Source organism: Schistocerca americana, chromosome 4 (assembly GCF_021461395.2).
Source record: "Schistocerca americana isolate TAMUIC-IGC-003095 chromosome 4, iqSchAmer2.1, whole genome shotgun sequence".
In the NCBI taxonomy this organism is placed as follows: Eukaryota; Metazoa; Arthropoda; class Insecta; order Orthoptera; family Acrididae; genus Schistocerca; species Schistocerca americana.
Window position 1 is genome coordinate 377,585,467 of NC_060122.1, and position 24,079 is coordinate 377,609,545.

The window sequence follows — 24,079 nt, forward strand, 5'->3', positions numbered from 1 at the left end:
CACACTGTAACCCGATTGTCAGCTGAAATCTGGACTCATCTGATCAGGCCTCAATTCTACATTCGTCTAGGCTCCAACTGATAACGTGTCTTTCTCAGGAGATGCCCCGCAGTCGATGTCGTGCTCTTAGCAAAAGCATCGGTCATCTGCTGCCATGGCCCATTAACGCCATATTTCGCCGCTCTGTCCTTACGGATACGTTCGTCACATGTCCCACATTGATTTCTACGGTCATTTAACGCATTGTTGCTTGTCTATTAGCACTGAAAACTCTGAGCAAACGCCACTATCTCGGTCGTTAAGTGAAGGCAGTCGGCCACTGCGTTGTCCGTGGTGAGATGTAACGCCCGAAATTTAGTATTCTCGGCATACTGTTGACACTATGGGTCCCGGAATATTGAATTGCCTAACGATTTCCGAAATGTAACGTCCCATGCGTCTTGCTCCAATCACCATTCCTCGTTCAGTGTCTGTTAATTAGCGTCGCGCGGCCAAAATCACAAAAACCGATTCCCGTGAACCACCTGAGTACAAATGACAGCTCCAACAATGCACTGCACTTTTATACCTTGTGTGCAGGATACTACCGCTATCTGTATATGTCCACAACCCGCAGTCCCATTAATTTTACCACCCCAGTGTATGGTATACTAGGATACATGTTAAAATTTGTAGCTGATATGGAGGTTTATAGGGGTGCAAAATTCAGTACACAGAGCTGTCACAGGCCCGTGTGGCCCAGCGGTTCTAGGCGCTTCAGTCTGGAACCGCGAGGCCGCTACGGTCGCAGGTTCGAATCCTGCCTCGGGCATGGATGTGTGTGATGTCCTTAGGTTAGTTACGTTTAAGTAGTTCTAAGTTCTAGGGGACTGATGATCTCAGATGTTAAGTCCCATAGTGCTCAGAGCCATTTGAACCATTTTGAGTAGAGCTGCCACCTCTGGCAGCAACAAAAGGTTGGGCATAGTCGAACTGAGCTTGGATGGCATTTTCGGATATGTCTTTGCATGCTGGTTCAGTTCGAATATACGGCACAGCCACCGTCCATGTTGTTGTTGTTGTTTTTGTGGTCTTCAGTCCTCTATCCTGTGCAATCTTCTTCATCTCCCAGTACCTACTGCAGCCTACACCCTTCTGAATCTGCTTAGTGTATTCATCTCTTGGTCTCCCTCTACGATTTTTACCCTCCACGTTGCCCTCCAATACTAAATTGGTGATCCCTTGATGCCTCAGAACATGTCCTACCAACAGATCCCTTCTTCTAGTCAAGTTGTGCCACAAGCTCCTCTTCTCCCCAATTCTATTGAATACCTCCTCATTACTTATGTGATCTACCCATCTAATCTTCAGCATTTTTCTGTAGCACCACATTTCGAAAGCTTATATTCTCTTCTTGTCTAAACTACTTATCATCCACGTTTCACTTCCATACATGGCTACACTCCATACAAATACTTTCAGAAACGACTTCTTGACATTTAAATCTATATTCGATGTTAAGAAATTTTTCTTCTTCAGAAACGCTTTCCTTGCCATTGCCAGTCTACATTTTATATCCTCTCTACTTCGACCATCGTCACTTATTTTGCTCCTCAAATAGCAAAACTCCTTTACTACTTTCAGTGTCTCATTTCCTAATCTAATCCCCTCAGCATCACCCGACTTAATTCGACTACATTCCATTATCCTCGTTTTGCTTTTGTTGATGTTCATCTTGTACCCTCCTTTCAAGACACTGTCCATTCCATTCAACTGCTCTTCCAAGTCCTTTGGTGTCTCTGACAGAATGACAATGTCATTGGCGAACCTCAACGTTTTTACTTCTTCTCCATGGATTTTAATTCCTACTCCGAACTTTTCTTTTGTTTCCTTTATTGCTTGCTCAATATACAGATTGAATAACATCGGGGATAGGCTACAACCATGTCTCACTCCTTTTCCAAGCACTGCTTCCCTCTCATACCCCTCGACTCTTATAACTGCCATCTGCTTTCTGTACAAATTGTAAATAGCCTTTCGCTCCCTGTATTTTACCCCTGCCACCTGCAGTAACATGTGAGAAATGTACAGCCTGCTGTCCACATTAACAGTTATGTGTGTAACGGCACAAAACATTGTCAGTTATGTATAGTTATTTCTATCTCTCAAACACAAAGTAATACACATTTATTATCTACTGTGTATTTTTTATGAAGCTCACTGTAATCAAAAATCCCATATCTATAATGTTAACATGCAGCTATTGTAAACCCTGGGATACCATGGAACAAAGTGGGTTTGATGGTTGGGGCTGATACGTCTTCGTAACAAGGACTTTGAAACAATGTGAGCGCGGGAGTGGACGCTGGTCGCAGAAGAAGAAATTCGGCTGCTGTGGGCTTCATTGGCAGACGTCGCAGCTGCGAGGCGGGCTGATAAATGAAGCGATGCGCTCATGTGCATCTGCGAGGTGGGACTTATCTGCAGGCAATTCTTCGCAAGCCTGACACTCATGGATTTGCAGTGGACAAAGAAGACATCTCTGACAACAGTTTGTGCTACTGCTTCATATTAATGAGTAGTCGCAAACTTCGGATGTGGAGCAATTCTGCACCACTGTCGCCTCCGACTAACCTCTCCAGAAGAAGTTCGACGACACCAGCCTCACGAGTCCGCGAGATTGAAGCCTAGTGTGAACAGTTATTTGAATTGTAAATCCCAGTGACTTTTTTCAAAACAGTAATTTTCATATAATATAGTGTTGGGTGCGCATGGTGGACTACATTATTGACTTACGTCATCATTAACTGGGACAGGTTCATGATTCCTAGACTCCTATTGCTTACACCGAGTATCATAAATATGTAACAGAAGTTAATAGGTTTGTATAAAATTTTATCCCTTTGAAAAATGCATGAGTAGATCCAGATTAACTAACAGCCAGTTTGCATAATGACAGGCCCTCAGACTGTTAGTTTTTTATTCGAAAGTAATTATTTCATCATATTTAATAGGAATGTTGGCACTGAAGAAATAATGAAACAAATTTGCATGCATTTTTGTGCTATTATAGTGTGTTGATCGCTTGGTATGCAGTATTGCAATGTTGTTTCCACAGTTGATATTTTATAATGAGATTCAGTAGATTCAGAATTTTAACTTACTGATCTGATTAACCCATGTAAAAAGAAATTTGTAAACGTAAGTGACAGCGTGCTGTGATGTTTGCGTATTGTCCTGTTTCAGATCATTTCAGTGTTACGATAATCACAGAACGTTTGATCGTATTAAATATGTATTGTCGCAATTATTGAACAGAGTTATTCAGATACAGAATATTCAGTAATCATGGTTATATTTACATCGGTATACATGATACGAAATTAATTGATCGAACTGTACTTTCAGTCGCAGATTACGTACGCCACTTCCTTAAGTCATCGATTTTGAAGTCGTTTGTCGACTGTCGACCGTATTGCTTCAAAATTATCCATGTTCATTCACAAACAATTAAATTATTCAGCTAGTGTAACCACTTATTTTCGTGAAAAATCTGTATAAATTTTAATCCCTTTATTCGTTAGCAATTTTTTTTGTCATCAGTCTACTGACTGGTTTCATGCGGCCCGCCACGAATTCCTTTCCTGTGCTAACCTCTTCATCTCAGAGTAGCACTCGCAACCTACGTCCTCAATTATTTGCTTGACGTATTCCAATCTCTGTCTTCCTCTACGGTTTTTGCCCTCTACAGCTCCCTCTAGTACCATGGAAGTCATTCCCTCATGTCTTGGCAGATGTCCTATCATCCCGTCCCTTCCCCTTATCAGTGTTTTCCACATATTTCTTTCCTCTCCGATTCTGCGTAGAACCTCCTCATTCCTTACCTTATCAGTCCACCTAATTTTCAACATTCGTCTATAGCACCACATCTCAAATGCTTCGATTCTCTTCTCTTCCGGTTTTCCCACAGTCCATGTTTCACTACCATACAATGCTATACTCCAGACGTACATCCTCAGAAATTTCTTCCTCAAATTAAGGCCGGTATTTGATATTAGTAGATTTCTCTTGGCCAGAAATGCCTTTTTTGCCATAGCGAGTCTGCTTTTGATGTCCTCCTTGCTCCGTCCGTCATTGGTTATTTTACTGCCTAGGTAGCAGAATTCCTTAACTTCATTGACTTCGTGACCATCAATCCTGATGTTAAGTTTCTCGCTGTTCTCATTTCTACTACTTCTCATTACCTTCGTCTTTCTCGGATTTACTCTCAAACCATACTGTGCACTCATTAGACTGTTCATTCCGTTAAGCAGATCATTTAAATCTTCTTCATTTTCACTCAGGATAGCAATGTCATCAGCGAATCGTATCATTGATATCCTTTCACCTTGTATTTTAATTCCACTCCTGAACCTTTCTTTTATTTCCATCATTGCTTCCTCGATGTACAGGTTGAAGAGTAGGGGCGAAAGGCTACAGCCTTGTCTTACACCCTTCTTAATACGAGCACTTCGTTCTTGATCTTCCACTCTTATTATTCCCTCTTGTTTGTTGTACATATTGTATATGACCCGTCTCTCCCTATAGCTTACCCCTACTTTTTTCAGAATCTCGAACAGCTTGCACCATTTTATATTGTCGAACGCTTTCTCCAGGTCGACAAATCCTATGAAAGTGTCTTAATTTTTCTTTAGCCTTGCTTCGATTATTAGCCGTAACGTCAGAATTGCCTCTCTCGTCCTTTTACTTTTCCTAAAGCCAAACTGATCGTCACCTAACGCATTCTCAATTTTCTTTTCCATTCTTCTGTATATTATTCTTGTAAGCAGCTTCGATGCATGAGCTGTTAAGCTGATTGTGCGATAATTCTCGCACTTATCAGCTCTTGCCGTCTTCGGGATTGTGTGGATGATGCTTTTCAGAAAGTCAGATGGTATGTCGCCAGACTCATATATTCTACACACCAAAGAATAGTCGTTTTGTTGCCACTTCCCCCAATGATTTTAGAAATTCTGATGGAATGTTATCTATCCCTTCTGCCTTATTTGACCGTAAGTCCTCCAAAGCTCTTTCAAAAATTCCGATTCTAATACTGGATCCCCTATCTCTTCTAAATCGACTCTTGTTTCTTCTTCTATCACATCAGACAAATCTTCACCCTCAAAGAGGCTTTCAATGTATTCTTTCCACCTGTCTGCTCTCTCCTCTGCATTTAACAGTGGAATTCCCGTTGCACTCTTAATGTTACCACCGTTGCTTTTAATGTCACCAAAGGTTGTTTTGACTTTCCTGCATGCTGTGTCTGTCCTTCCGACAATCATATCTTTTTCGATGTCTTCACAATTTTCCTGCAGCCATTTCGTCTTAGCTTCCCTGCACTTCCTATTTATTTCATTCCTCAGCGACTTGTATTTCTGTATTCCTGATTAGCAAATTACATATCCAAAATGTTGTAGCTGAGTCAATTATCATTGCCGCTTTCGACACTGAGATGCATATGTTCCTCAATTTCGATTCGGAGTCGATAACTTTGGTCCCGAAATCCTTGGGTACGCGATCACAGGATCAACTGGTTTAACCCATCGGAGTCTGCGGGACTTTAGAAGCGTACCAGAGGTGTTCGTGTTGTATACCCAAAAGCGTCCCATAACATCTCCCCTGGTGCTGGACGCGTATGACGAAGACGAATGCAATCTGAAAACGTTGAGTCCTTCGGAGCCCCCTCACAGGGTTACATCCATCCTGATTCAGTACGAGCAATAGAAATTAGTCTGAAAAGGCAAAGTTGTTGTTGTACCCACCGCTGCTGCTGGTGGTGGTGGTGGTGGTTAGTGTTTAACGTCCCGTCGACAACGAGGTCATTAGAGACGGAGCGCAAGCTCGGGTTGGGGAAGGATTGGGAAGGAAATCGGCCGTGCCCTTTCAAAGGAACCATCCCGGCATTTGCCTGAAACGATTTAGGGAAATCACGGAAAACCTAAATCAGGATGGCTGGAGACGGGATTGAACCGTCGTCCTCCCGAATGCGAGTCCAGTGTGCTAACCACTACGCCACCTCGCTCCGTGTACCCACCGCTGTAGGCCGCCTCTCGCTTCTGCCGCCTCAACAGAACCCGAAACAATGTTCACTTTGCTTCAGACATTGCCACAGTGTCCGTGTGGGCAGATGTCTTGCTGCAAACAAGCACACAACCTGACACAAGTCCTGCATGTCCATGTACAGCCAAGCGTCATATTCTCCAGCGCTGGTCACATAGAACAGTTGAGGACGTTCCGGTCACTGAGTGTGGCCATCTTGAGCCCATCGATGCCATATTCGCACGACAATCGTGGTATCTCGACCAGCGACACACATATTCCGTCCAAGGGGGTTATAGAGTGGCAACTGGAAGGGCATCTGGTCACCTCTTAAATTAAGCTTATCTTGCCGTTAATAGACTGCCGACCCTGCTCCGATGCAGTACAAAGGCACAAGAAAATGAAAAAAATTTGAAAGTTGTTTGTTTGTTAAAAGATCGGGATACCAACGACAGTAGCAGTATTGATGAATGATGAACTGCATTCTCGAGAGGCCACATACACGTTGCTGTCAAATTATGACAGGTGTTGGTAGGCATTTCTCCTTCCTACACGAGGCATAACACGATCTTCTAACAAACAAACAATATTCAAGAAACTTCCTGGCAGATTAAAACTGTGTGCCGGACCGAGACTCGAACTCGAGACCTTTGCCTTTCGCGGACATGTGCTCTACCACCTGAGCTACCCAAGCACGACTCACGCCCCGTCCTCACAGCTTTACTTCTGCCAGTACCTCGTCTCCCACCTTCCAAACTTTACAGAAGCTCTCCTGCGAACCTTGCAGAACTAGCACTCCTGAAAGATAGGGTATTGCAGAGACATGGCTTAGCCACGGCCTGGGGGATGTTTCCAGAATGAGATTTTCATTCTGCAGCGGAGTGTGCGCTGATATGAACCATCCTGGCAGATTAAAACTGTGCGCCGGACCGAGGCTCGAACTCGGGACCTTTGCCTTTCGCGGGCAAGTGTCTACCATCTGAGCTACCCAAGCACGACTCACTCCCCGTCCTCACAGCTTCACTACTGCCAGTACCTTGTCTCCCACTTTCCAAACTTCACAGAAGGTCCCGAGTTCGAGTCTCGGTCCGGCACACAGTTTTAATCTGTCAGGAAGTTTCATTTCAGCGCACACTCCGCTGCAGAGTGAAAATTTCTTTCTGGAAACAAAATTCAATTTTTTTTTTCATTTCCTTGCGCCTTTGTCTTGCATCGGAGCAGAGTCGGCATATCTATTAACGCCAAGACAAGGTTAGTTTAGCGGGTTGCCGAATGCACTTCCAGTTGCCACTCAATTACCCCCTGGAACGGAATATGTGTGTACAGCAGATACCTTTCTGTAACTGCCACAAAGGCGCAGCGGAAACGACTGCCACCCTGTGCAGCCCTTCTGACACACAGAGATCGTCATACCGACATACATTTTATTTTCTGACAGTAGATTTAAACTGTACGCAAATTTATGAATACTTTGATATATCACAAACATCGATTCGACTATTATTCAGAAAACCTATGAAATTAATCGTCAACTGAACCACATCAAACTACTTTTCCCTGGCAACCAGATATCGTCGCAGGCTTCCCTAACCACAGGATTGTTGGCTATTGAGGAGAGGAGCAATTTTCCGAGCCTTGACTTAAATATTCCTAGTAGTTTACGACGTGGCGAACAGCCATGAAGGCTGTTCGAGATGTTTTTTTGAATTTCAGACCACGGCTTCTTCGTGGCAGATGGAAATCAGTCTGTCCCTCCCGTTTCAACAAGTTGCCGCCATTCCAGGGAAACCAGCTTCGGATCCGCGAGACCAGGTCTTGCAGGCCAGGACAAAACTTAACCGTCACTCTGGTCAAGTTGGCTACCGGACCGTTTTTCTGCAGGCGGGCGCTTACTGGGTTGCTATATTCTTGGTAACAAAGCTGTTAGGACAGACCCTCTCATCCTCAATTACTTGCTGTGGCTGTTTGGAGCAGGTACGCGGAGTTCATAAGTTGCTGCCATCTGTGTGTATTTGTGCTTGTATACTATTCTAAAAAGAAAAAAAAAGCCATGGACCTTACAGCTGTAACGTTTTGCGTATCAACCGGTAGCCACGACAAAGCTAACCATGCTTGCTCGATAGTGCTATGTATGCACCTGCCTGGGCCTCAGTTTATTATTCCTCGTGAATAATAATAATCATTACAATTCGTCTCCCAGTGTACACCCTCTCTCTGATCAACGGCTGGACGAGTTAACAGAACGCTCATTTCTGCTGCAGATAGTTCTCTTTGTCTTGTCCAGCCGCACATGGTTTTTATGTATCAGGTTTGTGCTATTCCTGTGTGTGTAGTATCCGATATTTTAACTGTAAGAGACTACCTCGCATTTTCATGTGTGTGTGTGTGTGTGTGTGTGTGTGTGTGTGTGTGTGTGTGTGAGAATGTGTGTTTGTGGACATGTACGCAAGATTTCAACACATCTTTGGGCCTACTGGTCTTTGGAATTCCCCTGTTGTCTCTCTCAACCCCTTCATTAATAATCAGAAACACCTACCAGAGGAGATGAGATTCCAATACTGGCCAGAGAGAAGACAGCAGAAAATCAGCAGGGAAGGTCAAATGTACCTGTTAATTGGAAATCTGAAGTCAGACAGCCATTTTCATCTCTACCACCCATATAGCCTCATTCGTTCTTTTAAAATAAAACCAACAGAATTCGTGTGAAAGTGAGCGAAAGTGTTCTCTGTTTACGAATCGTGTAACTAAGACGTGACTTGGGTACCAGCGCAGTATTCACCTAGTGGGTTGTGGAAAACTGCCTAATAACCACATAGAACCTGGCCAGCACACCGATCCTCGTCGCTAATCCGCCGGGAGGATTTGACCCATGGCCAGCGCAGCTTCCCGTCCCGGAAGCGGCGCCTTAACACACACATATGTCAAGGAGGTTCAAAACAAAGCACATACAAATGCTATTTCTTACTGAGAAACGCGATGTGTACCCTTTCCTTTCAAAGTGTGACTCCGTGATGATGTCACAAACTTTCATAAATGGTGCAGGAGGTAAATGTATCAATCTGAAGTAAGGGACCCTCGCGCGGAAACGATCGAGTTGAAAGTTATTAGCAAAATTCGTTCTGATACCTGTGGCGGTAGAGTACATGTAGCGGTACTGTTGTTGCTAAGGTTGTAGGGTATGCAACTTCCACAGGCGGTAGTGTAGACCACAACAAGGAAAAAATTGCTTCGTAAATATGGGCTCTAAAACGTATACTTCGAGAGCTCTGAGCACTTGTCCATGTTAGATACTGTGAAACACACCTCTTCCAGTCCAAGCTCTTTGATTTCCATATTTTTCAAGTAAATATTTGGTTTCCATATTTTCCAAGTAGGTAGTGCTGACCCCAAAAAAAATAAAATAAAAAGAGAGAATAACAGTAAATATCAGCTCTAAAATGCATACTGTAAGTGTTACGGCCACTTGTTCAGAAGAAGACATGCGTTTAATAGTATCGAAGTTATTAAAGTACACACTTTAGAGCCCATGTTACCTAGACATTCATTTCTTATTTTTGCATATACTACCGCCTCTGAAAGTTGTCTATCCTAAAATCTTAGCAACAGCAGTACCGCTACAAGTCTACTGTCAACGCCATCGGAACCATTTTGGCTTATAGCTTTCGACTCGATCGTTTCCTGTATAGGGACTGTTACCTCAAATTCGTACATTGACCGTTGTCCCTCACCGGTGAAAATTTGTAACATCATCACGGAAGCACCCTGTGTATAGAATGCGGGGAGCGATACTCCTACATACTTTGTGCGGTTTGGTCAAAAGTTAATTACACAGGTGTCCAAAATTAAAACAACAAACGGAATTTTTGTAAGGTTGCGTTTATTTTGCCACAAAATAGTATAAATAGGTGATAGTAAAGTAGAAACAATCTAAAGAATACAGAACGTGAACAGCTGTAACATGCGTAACGGTAGACAAAAATGTTCTTCGTTCTTTGCACACACATTCCGACAACTGATTAATGTGCTCAGCATGAGGTGTGACGACCTCTGGCAGCAACACAGGCCTTACAACGACGGGATAGGCAGGAAATGAGGATGTGAAATTAAACACTATTACGCCGTCAATTTTCAAACTTATTTTATTAGGCAACCAGTTTCGGATCTTTATTATGCCATCTTCAGGCCCCTGGCCGAGGTGTAGGAATAATCTACCTTGCTTAGAGCCATTTTCACCATGGCGTAATAAAGCGCCGTAACTGGTTGCATAACAAAATAAGGTTGAAAATTGACGGCTGAGAGGCGTTTAATTTGGCATCCTCAATCGAACAGCCGAGTCCCGCGATCATCGCTTAAAAGATGGACATACAGAGACTTACAGTGAATTATGTCATCAATCTCATGTTGAGGGAATGAAGCTCATTCATCCTGCAGAGCTGCTCGCAACTCTTGGGAAGTGATTGGTTGATGCTGACGTGATACAACCCGTCTCCGCAGTGCGTCCCAGACATGCTCTATGGGATTCAAATCGGAAGATCGAGCAGGCCACGCCATGCGTGCAATATCTTCCATTTCTAAGAAAACTTCAACCACCCGTGCTCTAAAAGGCCAAGCATTGTTGTCCATCAGTACAAAGTGAGGGCCCGCAGCACCTTGCAACAACCGCACATGGGGTTCCAAGATCTCGTCACGATACCTGGCAGCAGTTAAACTTTACCAATTCACCCGTACCGATTCACCCGTGCAACTCCATGAAGAGCTGTTCGAGTGGTCACCATAATCCCTGCGCACATCTTTATGGATCCTTCTCAATATCGGTCTCTGTCCACAATGTTAGGGTCCCGAAATCGTTTCCACGTTCCCTCCAGATGCGAATCCGTCGAGAATCACTCTTTAGACCAAATCCGGACTCATCTGTGAGAAGAAAACTGGACCACTGTTCGAATGTCCAGATGGCATGTTGACGACTCCGCTCTAGAAGTTCCCTTCTGTGAAGTCGCGTCAGAGGTACAAATACAACAAAACTCGGACAGTAAAGGCCACTCTGCGGAAGGCTTCTGCACAGCGTTTGCCTCGTCACAACACTTCCAATGGACACTCCGAGATCAGATGCCCGTTGCCGTGTAGTATTAAGGTGGTACCGTTGTACCCCTATGGCCAAATACAGGCTTCTCAGTCTGATCTCACACATGCTCGGCCTTGCCCTGCTCTCTGGGATACAGTTTCGGTCTCTATAAACTCTGTCCGAGAATCAACAGAACGATTCACCTTAAGCCATCGGGCCAGTTTGTAACTGCTCTGCTTTCATTCTTCCCAAGCCTCTCCATTGCAGAGTTTGGCAGGCGTCTTCTCCGTGCCACACTGCACCGTCTGTGACTGTGTACACAGCAATTGTGGATATGAGATTACCCGACAAATCTGGTGGGTGCCCTGACGTCATCGCTGGCAAGGTTGTCCATTGATCGGAATACCATATTGGTGCAGAACACGATCGGAAGGACATACACTGAAATGATTTGCATGATTATATCGAGAATTGCACACAAGAAGGGGAAATAGCAATTTGTTGCTTTAATTTTGGACGCCAGAGTATTTTCATATCGAAGCTTGTAGCACTTTTCATGGCAATTTGACATTTGTCGCGCGCCGCATTCGTGGTTTTGTAATTTTAATTGCCAACGTTGTTAAGAGGAGAGGTGTAAGAGAGAGAGCTCACACTGTCTCGGTACGGACCGGCAGCGGTGCCCTTGTGCAGCCTGCGGCGGCGGCGTCGGAAGCGCCGCGTGTGGACGGCGACGGCGGCGGACACCACCTCGTTGCTGACGTCACGGCCGAGAGGCAGCGTCACGCTCGGCACCTCTTCGGGCTGCGCTTGCGGCTGATGCTGCGGCTGCGGTTGTTGCTGCTGCACGACGGGGCGCCTTCTGGCGGCCGAGCCCATCTGCCTGTACACCCGCTCCTGCGCAGAACGTCAGCACAAGAGGGTGCAACACTAGCTGGCAGCTGCTTGCAGTTTCTAGTGACATCTGTAACTCTCTGCAGAACCAAATGAGCAATTTAGTTTCAAGTTCGAAGACTCACGCTTCTTTAACGTCGTGACACTTAAATACACTACTGGCCATTAGAACTGCTACACCAAGAATAAATGCAGATGATAAACAGGTATTCATTGGGCAAATATATTATACTAGAACTGAATTGTGATTACATTTTCACGCAATTTGGGTGCATAGATCCCGAGAAATCAGTACCCAGAACAACCATCTCTGGCCGTAATAACGGCCTTAATACGCCTGGGCATTGAGTCACACAGAGCTTGGATGGCGTGTACAGGTACAGCTGCCCATGCAGCATCAACACGATACCACAGTTCATCAAGAGTAGGGACTGGCATATTGTGACGAGCCAGTTGCTCGGCCACCATTGACCAGATGTTTTCAATTGGTGAGAAATCTGGAGAATGTTCTGGCCAGGGCAGCTGTCGAACATTTTATGTGTCCAGAAAGGCCCGTACAGGACCTGCAACATGCGGTGGTGCATTATCCTGCTGAAATGTAGGGTTTCGCAGGGATCGAATGAAGAGTAGAGCCATTGGTCGTAACACATCTGAAATGTAACGTCCACTGTTCAAAGTGCAGTGAATACGAACAAGAGGTGACCGAGACGTGTAACCAATGGCACCTCATACCATAACGCCGGGTAATACGCCAGTATGGCCATGACGAATACACGCTTCCAATGTGCGTTCACCGCGATGTCGCAAAACACGGATGCGACCATCATGATGCTGTAAACAGAACCTGGATTCATCCGAAAAATGACGTTTTGCCATTCGTGCACGCAGGTTCGTCGTTGAGTACACCATCGCAGGCGCTCCTGTCTGTGATGCAGCGTCAAGGGTAACCAAAGCCATGATCTCCGAGCTGATAGTCCATGCTGCTGCAAACGTCGTCGTACTGTTCGTGCAGATGGTTGTTGTCTTGCAAACGTCCCCATCTGCTGACTCCGGGATCGCGACGTGGCTGCACGATCCGTTACAGCCATGCGGATAGGATGCCTGTCATCTCGACTGCTAGTGATACGAGGCCGTTGGGATCCAGCACGGCGTTCCGTATTACCTTCCTGAACCCACCAATTCCATATTCTGTTAAAAGTCATTGGAACTCGACCAATGCGAGCAGCAGTGCCGCGACACGATAAACCACAATCGCGATACCGATAGGCTACAATCCGACCTTTATCAAAGTCGGAAACGTGATGGTACGCATTTCTCCTCCTTACACGAGGCATCGCAACAACGTTTCACCAGGCAACGCCGGTCAACTGCTGTTTGTGTATGAGAAATTGGTTGGAAACTTTCCTCATGTCAGCACGTTGTAGGTGTCGCCACCGGCGCCAAACTTGTGTGAATGCTCTGAAAAGCTAATCATTTGCACATCACAGCATCTTCTTCCTGTCGGTTAAATTTCGCGTCTGTAGCACGTCATCTTCGTGGTGTAGCAATTTTAATGGCCAGTAGTGTACTTCTTGAAATTGTGGAAGATCTATACCAGATGGATGTGGGGACTGACAGGGGTCTTATCAACGAACAATTATGATACTGGTGGGTCATGTATATATTGAGGAAACCCGAAAGACCACCGCAATAAGAGTGGAGTTCTCTTGTCTTTGAGTATTATGAGGACAGACCTCATTTTCGGTCACCAGTGTACTCACTGCTTTGATGTGCCCCGCCAACTTCTTCATCTAAGAGCAGACTTGAACCTACGTGCTCTGTTATACAGGGTGTCCCACGAGGAATGGTCAGTATTCAGGAATACGACAGAGACGACCATTCGAAGCAAAAAAAAGTCTGATAAAGATGGGCTTTAAAATTCACACCTTAAAAGCTATGATCATTTGTTCGTCTTTGAAACACATCCCTTGCACTGTACAACTACTCAAAGCTCTTGAGGTATGCATCTTAGAGCCTATGTTTTTCCTTGTTCTGGTCCAAACTACCTCTCCCCAAACTCTGGAAATAAAAGAGCTTTGTTTCAGAGTATAGCAGATGAAGATGTGCTCATAGCCATTAAGGTATGCAGTTTAGAGCCCATATTTACTAGACTCTTTAGCTTCGAATGGTCTTTCCTATCATATCCCTGAATGTTGACCCTGAATATTGACCATTTCTATTGGGACACCCTATGTACTGATTGTATTCCAATCTCTCTTCCTTCAGGATCTATCCTCTACAGGTTTCTCTGGTACTATGGAAGATATTCCCCGATTTCTTAACATATGCTCTGTCATCCTGCTCCTTCTTGTTGTATTTATTATATATTTCTCTCAGCACCGATTATGCAGAGAATCTCCTCATTCCTTATTTTATCAGTCCACTTAATTTTTAATTCCCTCCTATGGCACCACACCTCAAACGTTTCAGTTATCTCATTTTAGAATTTTCCCACAGTCCATGATTGAATTTCATGCAAAGCTGTGCTTCAAACCTACATCCTCACAAATTTATTTCTCAAATTAAATCCTATGTTTGATACCAGTAAACTTCTCTTGGCCAGGAATGCCTTTTTTTCTGTTGCTAGTCTGCTTTTTATCTCTTCCTTGCTCCGTTTATCAAGGGTTCTTTGGCTGTTCGTTAACGTCGTTGCATTTAAGCATTGCTTGAAACCGTGGAAGATCTAAATCAGAGGGGAGTGGGGGCTGACAGGTATTTTTAACGTACTATTTAAGAGTATGGTGGATCAAGGGCACACTGAGAAAGCCCGAAATACTACCACAGAATGAGTGGAATTTTCGTGACTTCGAGGAATATCTTCTCTCCTCTCTCTCTCTCTCTCTCTCTCCCTCTCCCTCTCCCTCTCCCTCTCCCTCTCCCTTCTTCTCTCTCTCTCTCTCTCTCTCTCTCTCTCTCTCTCTCTCTCTTCATTTCAGAATAGCTCCTATATCTTACGTCCTCAATTATACAGTATACTGAATGTATTCCCCTGTCTTCTCTACAGTGTTTACCCTCAACCGCTCCCTCTAATAGCATGTTAACTATTCCGTAATGCCTCAACACATTTCCTATTCATCCTGTTCCCTTTTGTTGCGTTTTTCATATATTTCTCTCATCGCCGATTATACAGACAAAATGCTCATTTCTTGTTCCTTCATGTGATATTTTGCTTCCAAGGAAGCAGAAATTCCCTAACTTCGTCAATTTCGTGGACAACAATTTTGTCATTACGTCTGTCGCTAGTCTTATTTCTGCTGCACCTCATTACTTTCATGTTTCTTCGGCTTACTCGCAAACCACGTTCTGTTCTCGTTAGACTATTAATTCCACTCAGCGGATCCCATATTCCTCCTTCATTTTTCGCTTAGAACAGCTACAGCGTCAGCCAATCTTTATAGCTTACGTCTATTTTTCTCAGAATTTCGAACATCTGGCTCAGCGTCTAATCCATGAATATTGTCACATGGGTTTCTCTCTTATCTTTTACGTCCTGCTCAAGATACGACGAGTATTGCAGGTGTAGTCACTGTTCCCACCTTACTCTGACGCCTAATGGATTGCACAACTGACTGGAATAAGAAACGAAATCCGAAGAAAATTTGACAGTATAGTTCTTAGACTTCGAAACGCCGCAGCTTCCAAACTGGGAGCTATTTCTCGGAAATTGGTCCGTTTGTCATCCTGCACAACACCTTGTGTGCGTTCTCGGTTTTTTTTCTGTACATCCTGCACGGTTAGAACTGAAAAACAAGTAAATAAATAAAAACTGCAGTCTTAGGGTTTAGGCGTTAGTTCTTGTGATTTAATGTAGGACTACACTATGCTAAAATTTTGTAAACGTCGGTAAAAACGATCAACCGACGAGGAGTATGTAAAGAAACTTGCTTTTTTTGTCGTTCTGTGGTTCTATGTGGAGCAAGACAAGCCACCTACTGAAACGACGCAAGATCAAACCGATATTCGGCTTCTGACGAAAATCCGTCAATTACTGAGATCAGTTACGCAGCAGGTCTCAAAATGTCTGCAAGATCCTTGCGCGGACAGCAGAAACGTCACAGCCGTCAGCTAGTGTATACAAGGGCCGTACCAGCAGTCCACTAGCAGTCACACCACTTGACAGTGGCCAAGGAGTGGTTGGCCGAAAGCTCGTGTAATTTTAATCACTTGAGTTATTCAATGTTATCGCTTCGGAATTGTGCGTTATTACAACTGTTTTAATTGTTTTAATGTAATCAGGATAATTAAGAAAACTTGTATAGTTATCTCAGGACAAACTGGAATATTTCAAGAACAACTGCTGCTACCTATGCAAATGAAGCCTCAAAAAAGAGCGTCTTTTCCAGGCGTAGATATCTTGGGCATAGTTAGTTACATTGGTGTGATATGTAGTTACATGAGTGTGATATCTAGCTGTCATAAAGACTTCCCTAATCAAGTACTAAATTTATGACATTTCAGAAGATTCTAGGAAAGGAAAGGAGGTACCAATCAGACCATGCTTTCTAATGTTGATGATGAGAGGTGCGAGGAGCATAGGGAACGATGCGGGAGACCCGCACCGCCGATTAGGCAAGGTCCTAGCGGAAGTGGTTTGCCATTGCCTTCCTCCGACCGTAATGAAGACGACACAACAACACCTAGTCATCGAACCCGGGAATCGAACCCGGGACCCCGTGCGCTGGAAGCGAGAACGCTACCGCAAGACCACGAGCTGCGGACTTACTTTCTAAAGAAAAATTGAAAATTAAAAAAAATTAAAAATGCGAAAAAAATTGGTTCAAATGTTGTGTGAAGTGATTAGTGTAAAAGCAAGGGTTGGGTTGGGTTATTTGGGTTGGTTGGTTTGAGGGATTAAAGGGACCAGACGGTTATTTGGGGAAAGAGACCAAACAGCGAGGTCATCGGTCTCATCGGATTAGGGAAGGACGGGGAAGGAAGTCGGCCGTGCCCTTTCAGAGGAACCATCCCGGCATCTTCCTGGAGCGATTTAGGGAAATCACGGAAAACCTAAATCAGGATGGCCGGACGCGGAATTGAAAAGCAAGGGTTGAAATAGATAAGCGAAACATGTTACGCACTTATCTTTCTATACATGCGTATCGAGGCCGTCAGCCTATTTTATTTCTTACTTTTAGACAAAGCATTTCACAAAACATTTGACCAATTTTCTATTTGAAGAGGTTGAAAAATCAGCCAACCAATTGCAAACAAATTGATCTGAGTTTCGATATTTTTAAAACTATCTTCTTAAGAAGGACTGGGCCTTGTTAAATCACATGATGGTTCATTAGATTATATGAAGCCAAGCGGCTCTTGTCGTATACAAAATTGACAAAACAAGAATTATCCCAAGCCATGGCATAGACAACACCCAGATTATATATATCGTGCTTCAGAATGAATGCTCACTAGTAAGTAAATGCCCACAGGTAGGGGCTCTCGTCAATATAAAATTGTTGTAGGGGTCACAGGACGAAAGGTTGTGTGACAAGAGCCCCTACCTGTGTGCATTTATTAGTGACCATTCATTCTGAAGTACGATATGTGTAATCTGGCTGCTATCTAAAGCCATGGCTTGGGATAATTGTTGTTTTGTCAATTTTATATATGACAAGAGCCGCTCGGCTCCATCTAATCTAATGTACCATCATGTGATGTAACAAGGCCCACTCCTTCTGAAGAAAATATTTTCAGAAATATCGAAACCTAGTTCAAGGGCTAATAAACCTTTGTTTTGAAACTGAGTGGCTGATTTTTCAACCGCATCAGATTTACACAGTTGCTGTTTCGCAGCCATGTTTAAGATTTTGATTCTCCTTTTCTTCTTGCCATTACGATGATTTTTGTGGCTGAAACTGGTAGACATTAAACAGTTTTTTTTTTTTTTCAAACAACAATTTTGTGTGATCAAGACCTTTCTTTATAATATTTACGAGCTATGTCCGCCCCTATAGCTGAGTGGTCAGCGGGGCGGTCTGTCGCGCCAAAGGGCCCGGGTTCGACTCCCGGGTGGGTCGGAGATTTTTCTCCGCTCAAGGACTGGGTGTTGTGTTGTCCTCATTATCATTTCATCATCATCGGCGGAAGGCAACGGGAAACCACCAGTGGAATCACTTTCCTAGACGCTCATGTGCTGGACCTCTCTGACGAGGCTTTCCCCGTGACAAGACCTGCCGTGAGGCAGAACACAAAGTTTTTACGAGCTAAGAAGCACGATGTTCATGAAATCTATTGGTAATAAAGTTACTATGAGGCGGGAACTGCGATCAGATGCTGCCTTGCAGGCGATGACTTACCCTACGGAGATGCAGTGTTGCGATGGCGGGCAGCTGGTCGAGGTGAGGGTAGTGGAAGGAGGCGCCGGGGTGCGACGGCTCCCGGGACGTGATGCGAGACACGGGGTGGGCCGGGTCGCTGGGCCAGTTGGGCGCCGTGAACGTCATCCCGTCGTCCGTGCCGGCGTCCAGCAGCGGCAGCTGCAACCGACACAACGCTGCACTGCGTGGTCCGCGGTACCACTACGAGGGCTGCTGAAAAGGTTTCATCATCATCTCCAAAAAACAAGCTCTTTTTTCGCAGCAGGTACATGTCTGCCGTCCTATTAGGCATTGAAATCCCCGCGACACAATACCGGAGCACACCGTTAGAAGAGCCAAAACAAAATGGTGTAGCCCACAGAAAAAAAATGAGTCTTGTCAAATAATTGGTTTTCTGCTTTTGAATGGGAGCAAAGCTGCAGCAATTAATGCTAACCTCATGAGAGCGTACAGCATCACGTGACTCAGTGGTTAGGTGGAGTAGATGATTTCTTTTCGGTGAAATATGTCTCAATGATAAAGGACGAACTGACAGGCAGCCTCTATGTGAAGAAGCCATAAACACAAGGGCAGTGGAGCTGCTGGTTCTTGACTATTGGCTCATCGTAATCGAGGCGATACTGGAGAATGTGCAAATCACTTCCGAATTACTTTTCAGCTTCTAGTACGACACTTTGAACACGATAAAGTTCGCAGCTCACTAGGATTTGCGACAGTTCGCATCCAAACAAAAATCCTGCCGAATCTGGAAGTGGTGTGTTAGGCCGATCCACATGAGTTCTTCAGCCACCTAATCATCATGTTCTGGGTGTATCATTATTACCCTGAGACGAAAAAGGAATGAAAGCAGTGTGTTCACGGCAGCCGAAAAAGAAGACGCAACAATCAACAGGCAAGGTAATGCTGAGTTTTTCTTGAATTCTTGGTCTGGTGATAATAGATTATGCTCATAAGGACCAGACAGGCGCAAGAGCCTACTACCACGATGTTCTAACGAAGTTACGAGAGCCTGTCAAATGAGGTGTAGAAGGGTGCTGTTCAAAGGGTCGGTTTTTCTCCACAACAACGATGGCAAAGGGACTTTCCAACAGGAAAATCCATATTTGTACAACCAAGATCACGGTCAACTGATGCATCATTTAAAAAAGTGAGTGGCATTGAAGGGTGAACAGATAGAGAAGGGTTAATACCATCACTAAGTTTCCCTTTTTCGAGATAATAATTAAATCCTTTCTTACAGTCCCTCTTACTGTGAAGAAAAGAAATCTCTATTCTCCTTGGATGAAACAGTATACTAAGTTACATAATGAAAACCATTTCTCCAGTCGACGATTCCTTCAGTAATCCTTGTATTCAAGAACTATCACATTAACTGCTACAGTAAATCGAAAAGATAAATGGCAATACTTAGGACAATTGATGCAATCCAGTGGATTGGGTAAAGGAGTAATCAAAGGAAAAGCCACAAGAAATATATCTCAATTGTAAACTAACACAGAACAGGTACATGAATCGAGCGAAATCGTACAAGACCAACATGAGGTACTACAATTCAGTTATAAAACCAGGAATCTATGATTCGGAGTATTATATTTTAAATAAAAATTGACAGTTGGAAGAACTTGAAAAAAGGGTAAGAACGTTTCGCAGGAAAATTCTGGGATCCCAGAGGACTACTGATGGAACTTGGAAGAACAATAAAAACAAGCTCTACATATACACCGAAAAGATCAAGGACTTAATGCGGAAACGACGTTTTAAATTTTATGGACACCTGGAAGAATGGACAAAAACCAACCGAGCGAAAATATCTTCCATTTCGTCACATCAATAAAATAAAAGTCTACATAGATACAAGACGTCAAAAGACGTGCTCAACGAACACTAGAGACGATCCGAAACAGAGAAGAGTTCAAAACAAATTCAACAGCATGAAACCATTTGAAGAGAAACTACTGAAAAGGAACTTCCTGGCAGATTAAAACTGTGTGCCCGACCGAGACTCGAACTCGGGACCTTTGCCTTTCGCGGGCAAGTGCTCTACCAACCGAGCTACCGAAGCACGACTCACTGGCAGAAGTAAAGCTGTGAGTACGGGGCGTGAGTCGTGCTTCGGTAGCTCAGTTGGTAGAGCACTTGCCCGCGAAAGGCAAAGGTCCCGAGTTCGAGTCTCGGTCGGGCGCACAGTTTTAATCTGCCAGGAAGTTTCATATCAGCGCACACTCCGCTGCAGAGTGAAAATCTCATTCTGGATACTGAAAAGGAGATCTACGGGCTACATTTCGTCGGAAGAGAGAAAGAAAAAAGTAAAATAATGCTGCGATTCTGGAAACAGGGGGACAGAAAGGCTAAGAATCTCTAAGATTCTTTAAGATACTGATCTTAAATTGAATTATATTGTAATATTGTTAAGCAGTAAAGCTAATTCTAGTACAAAATGCGATTCTCGTTAGTGCGTACACGCTCTACTGCGAGTTAACAGGTCCAGAAACGCATTTTGCCTGCCGAGTTGAGCGAACGAGCGGGTTCAGGCCTACCTTCGTGACGTAAGCGCCGCGGCCTGTCTTTCTCGTGGGCCTCAGCTGATGTTAAACTCAGCTTTTAACCACAGGAGCTTCCCGCAGCACATGCGTGGAAGGTCTTTCTGCGGTTACCGGCAGAGGGCACTACGAGCGTCTGGCCGCATACGCGTATTGCTGCTGCTGACGTGTTAAATTTCGACTTCGCCGCGCGATTATCTATCTTGGTCTAACTCTCGACTGGAAACTAACATGGAAACTTCACATATTAACCATCCAACAGAAATCCCACAATAAACTAAAACTACTAACAGGCCGAACTTTGGGATTATACCCCTCCATTATTCTCCACACCTGCAACACCCTGATCCGATCCATTCTCTGCTATGCAAATGTTGCATGGATCTCCGCCCCAGCAACGTTCTATAAGTACCTCTAAACCTTCGAACTCCATGTACTCCGGCTCGCTTTCCGAATCCGTTTACTTTTCTCAATATGGATCCTTTCCCAGGTCATAAAATTCCCACCGCTCCTCATCCACATAGAACACCTCTACATATGCTGTAATGTCCTCAAACTGGATTTCAATAACCTCATTGTCTCCCATCTGATACTTCCCTAGTGTGCTGCTGCACCTATACAAACACATTCCCGTATCAGGGCTCCTCTCTTCTTTCTCTTCTCCATCCATCCCCATCCCTTTTCTCAGGTAACCACTACACTATCAACACACCACACTACTCCTCACCCTCTGTCTTTCCCACTTTCTATATTTTACACTATCCACCTCTCATCTCTATGGGACATATTCTCTCCTCCCAGAACACTTCTCATCCAGTGTAGGTCCATCTGATTTTAAAAGAAACTGTAGTGGTGCAGTGTTTTCTGTCAGGAGAATTTCACTATTCTGCGATGTGTTTTTAAAATGCATATATATTTTCGTTTTTAATCGGCTTCTTATTGACTTTTAATTTAAAATAGAAAAACAATCCTAATGTTTGTTTCTCATTATTTTATGCATTTTTTTTTATTTGCTTGGCTGAAGAGCGGAATATTGTACCGCTAACAGCAGTCCCATATGGGACGAGGGATTGAAACAATAATAAAGTAAAAAAAAAAAAATCGCGAGTATCATCAGGCTCGTCTTTCAGCACTAAAAACAGCAACTGCCACCGTCTGAAGATGTCAAACAGTTACATAGACGAAGTACTGTAGGATCTGCACAATATGATCCGGCGGCAAACCCGAAAGGGGCATTTGAAAGAAACGAATTTGGAAAAAAGTTTTCCCTAAATGGTCAGCATGTTTGCAACACAGTGAAGTACCAAAGTCAAATGTGTAGTTAAATTTCTCACGTATGCCACTGAAGTATCTTCAAATCGATTAGAAGTGATCAGGCGTTCTTGTTCTTTTTCTTGTACATGGATTAGGCTACGAACCTGTTCCATCACAACAAATTATCGTTTCATAAGTGTTTAATTTTCTTATTTCGCTTATCCCATTTTATTTATAATTTAAGACCTGTTTCGAGAAATCTTTGGAAAACCTTACGTTGCCCATCATTTGCACTTGTTCAGCCAACATGTTGAGGTAAATTCTCTTTTCCTTTCAGTTACTTACATTTTCAGTACTAGTTTATTTTTGCTTCTTATGTGATCTGCTCTATGGTATGGTATTTCATCTCCGAATTTTTCCCAGTATACGCGTGTTTTCATACATGCAGCTAATTCCGTCAAGACAGCGTATCATGCATCCTGGAAGAATAATTTATATTTTATATGAAAATGAAAACGTCTTTTAATATCATCAGCGTTCAGTGCTCAGCTGACACTTCTGTGCTTCCTCTTCAGAACCTATTATGCTAGCGTTCACTTGCACCAAAAGTACGCAAATACCAGTGCGTAGTAAATGAAAAATGATGCAGGGAGTAACGGTAGAAATCAACAAAATATTCCTAGTTACACTAGTCAGTAAATTAAATTAAAAAATACTCATTTCCAGATGGAGAGCACTAGTATTCATTCCGTAAAATGATACAGACATGTCACCCTCGTAATAAGCTGAGTATACAAAGGTCGTTCACTTACGTCTATTGAGAGCGAGTCAATCCATTTGCCATGCTTGCAGAGTGGAAGGCTGTCCAGTCCAACAAACCAGTCTGGTGACGGAATGAGGCGAACCACCACGGACAGCTGCAAAAGAAAATTAACATTATCAGCACTAATGTCACTTCCGTAATATGTAATGTTTCTAAGCAAGAAAATCCCATTATTTTTGTAGCAGAAGTGCCAGAAATGAGATAATATTCGACTATATGATGATTACAGTAGATAGACTCATTTATTGTGCCTACTTCATATTCACCTCATTATGTAAAATCTCCTCTAGTGTGAGCCTCACGGAAATGTTTATTCCTAGCATCCTCCACTGACCACCAAGTATTTGTAGACTCCTGGTAATAGCTTGTCAGCCGAAATCGCTTAAGATGATAAATAATTTATGTATAAATTTGACTGAAATAAATTCTCTGCCAATAACATTGCAAAGATAAACCGTCGGATTGTTCATCTAGGCACCATTTAGCAACGAAAGACCGATGACATGGAGCACTATCCCATTGGTACATGGCATCTTCATGAGGATATACTAATGCCAGAAAGGAAGTAACGTCATGAATGCCCATATAACGTTAACTTGTCGTTGATCCCTTCAGCCGGACAGTGCAGCCTAACTGCCATTATGTCAACACGGTCCAAACCATAACTGAGCCCCCTGTCTGGAAACAACGTTGTTCACACGCAACATCCGTAGCTTCGCGGGGCTCCAGTCAAATTCAAGGACCCGTGACCTCGATACAATTGAAGGCGGGATTCATCGGTCCATGCTACACGCTGCCACTGTTCCATGGTCCAGAATCGGTACTGACAGACCCATACCAGTCGTTGAGTTCTGAGACTAGATGTTTGCAAAAGGGGCAAAAGTATGAAATATTTTGTACAAGCGGCGTTGGATGGTGTTCGTAAAAGTTAAGAACTGCAATACTTAATACACAGTCGTACTTGTTATTTTTATTTTTGACTGCCAGTTTCGGTCAAATTAACAACATCCTCGGGTCATCTGCATTAAACGAGAACAGAAAACATGTATTCAACTGTGCATGCCACAATTGCAGTAATTAATCTTTCTTGAGTCAT

At 43.7% G+C, this 24,079-nt stretch overlaps 1 protein-coding gene and 1 non-coding gene across 2 annotated transcripts in view; one reads left to right on the forward strand and one right to left on the reverse strand.

Moving 5' to 3' along the window:
• LOC124612811 (spondin-2-like) overlaps nt 1-24,079 on the reverse strand; it is a gene marked incomplete at its 5' end in the record, with an annotated part of 241,157 nt that overhangs the window by 33,005 nt on the left and 184,073 nt on the right. Inside the window, 3 exons of the mRNA XM_047141232.1 lie at nt 11,788-12,013; nt 18,346-18,525; nt 22,973-23,077. Of these exons, the coding sequence (XP_046997188.1) occupies nt 11,788-12,013; nt 18,346-18,525; nt 22,973-23,077 (511 nt within the window). The remainder of the gene's footprint in view (nt 1-11,787; nt 12,014-18,345; nt 18,526-22,972; nt 23,078-24,079) is intronic.
• Trnas-cga lies at nt 20,476-20,550 on the forward strand. The gene has a single exon. It is a non-coding gene; the product is annotated as a tRNA-Ser (tRNA).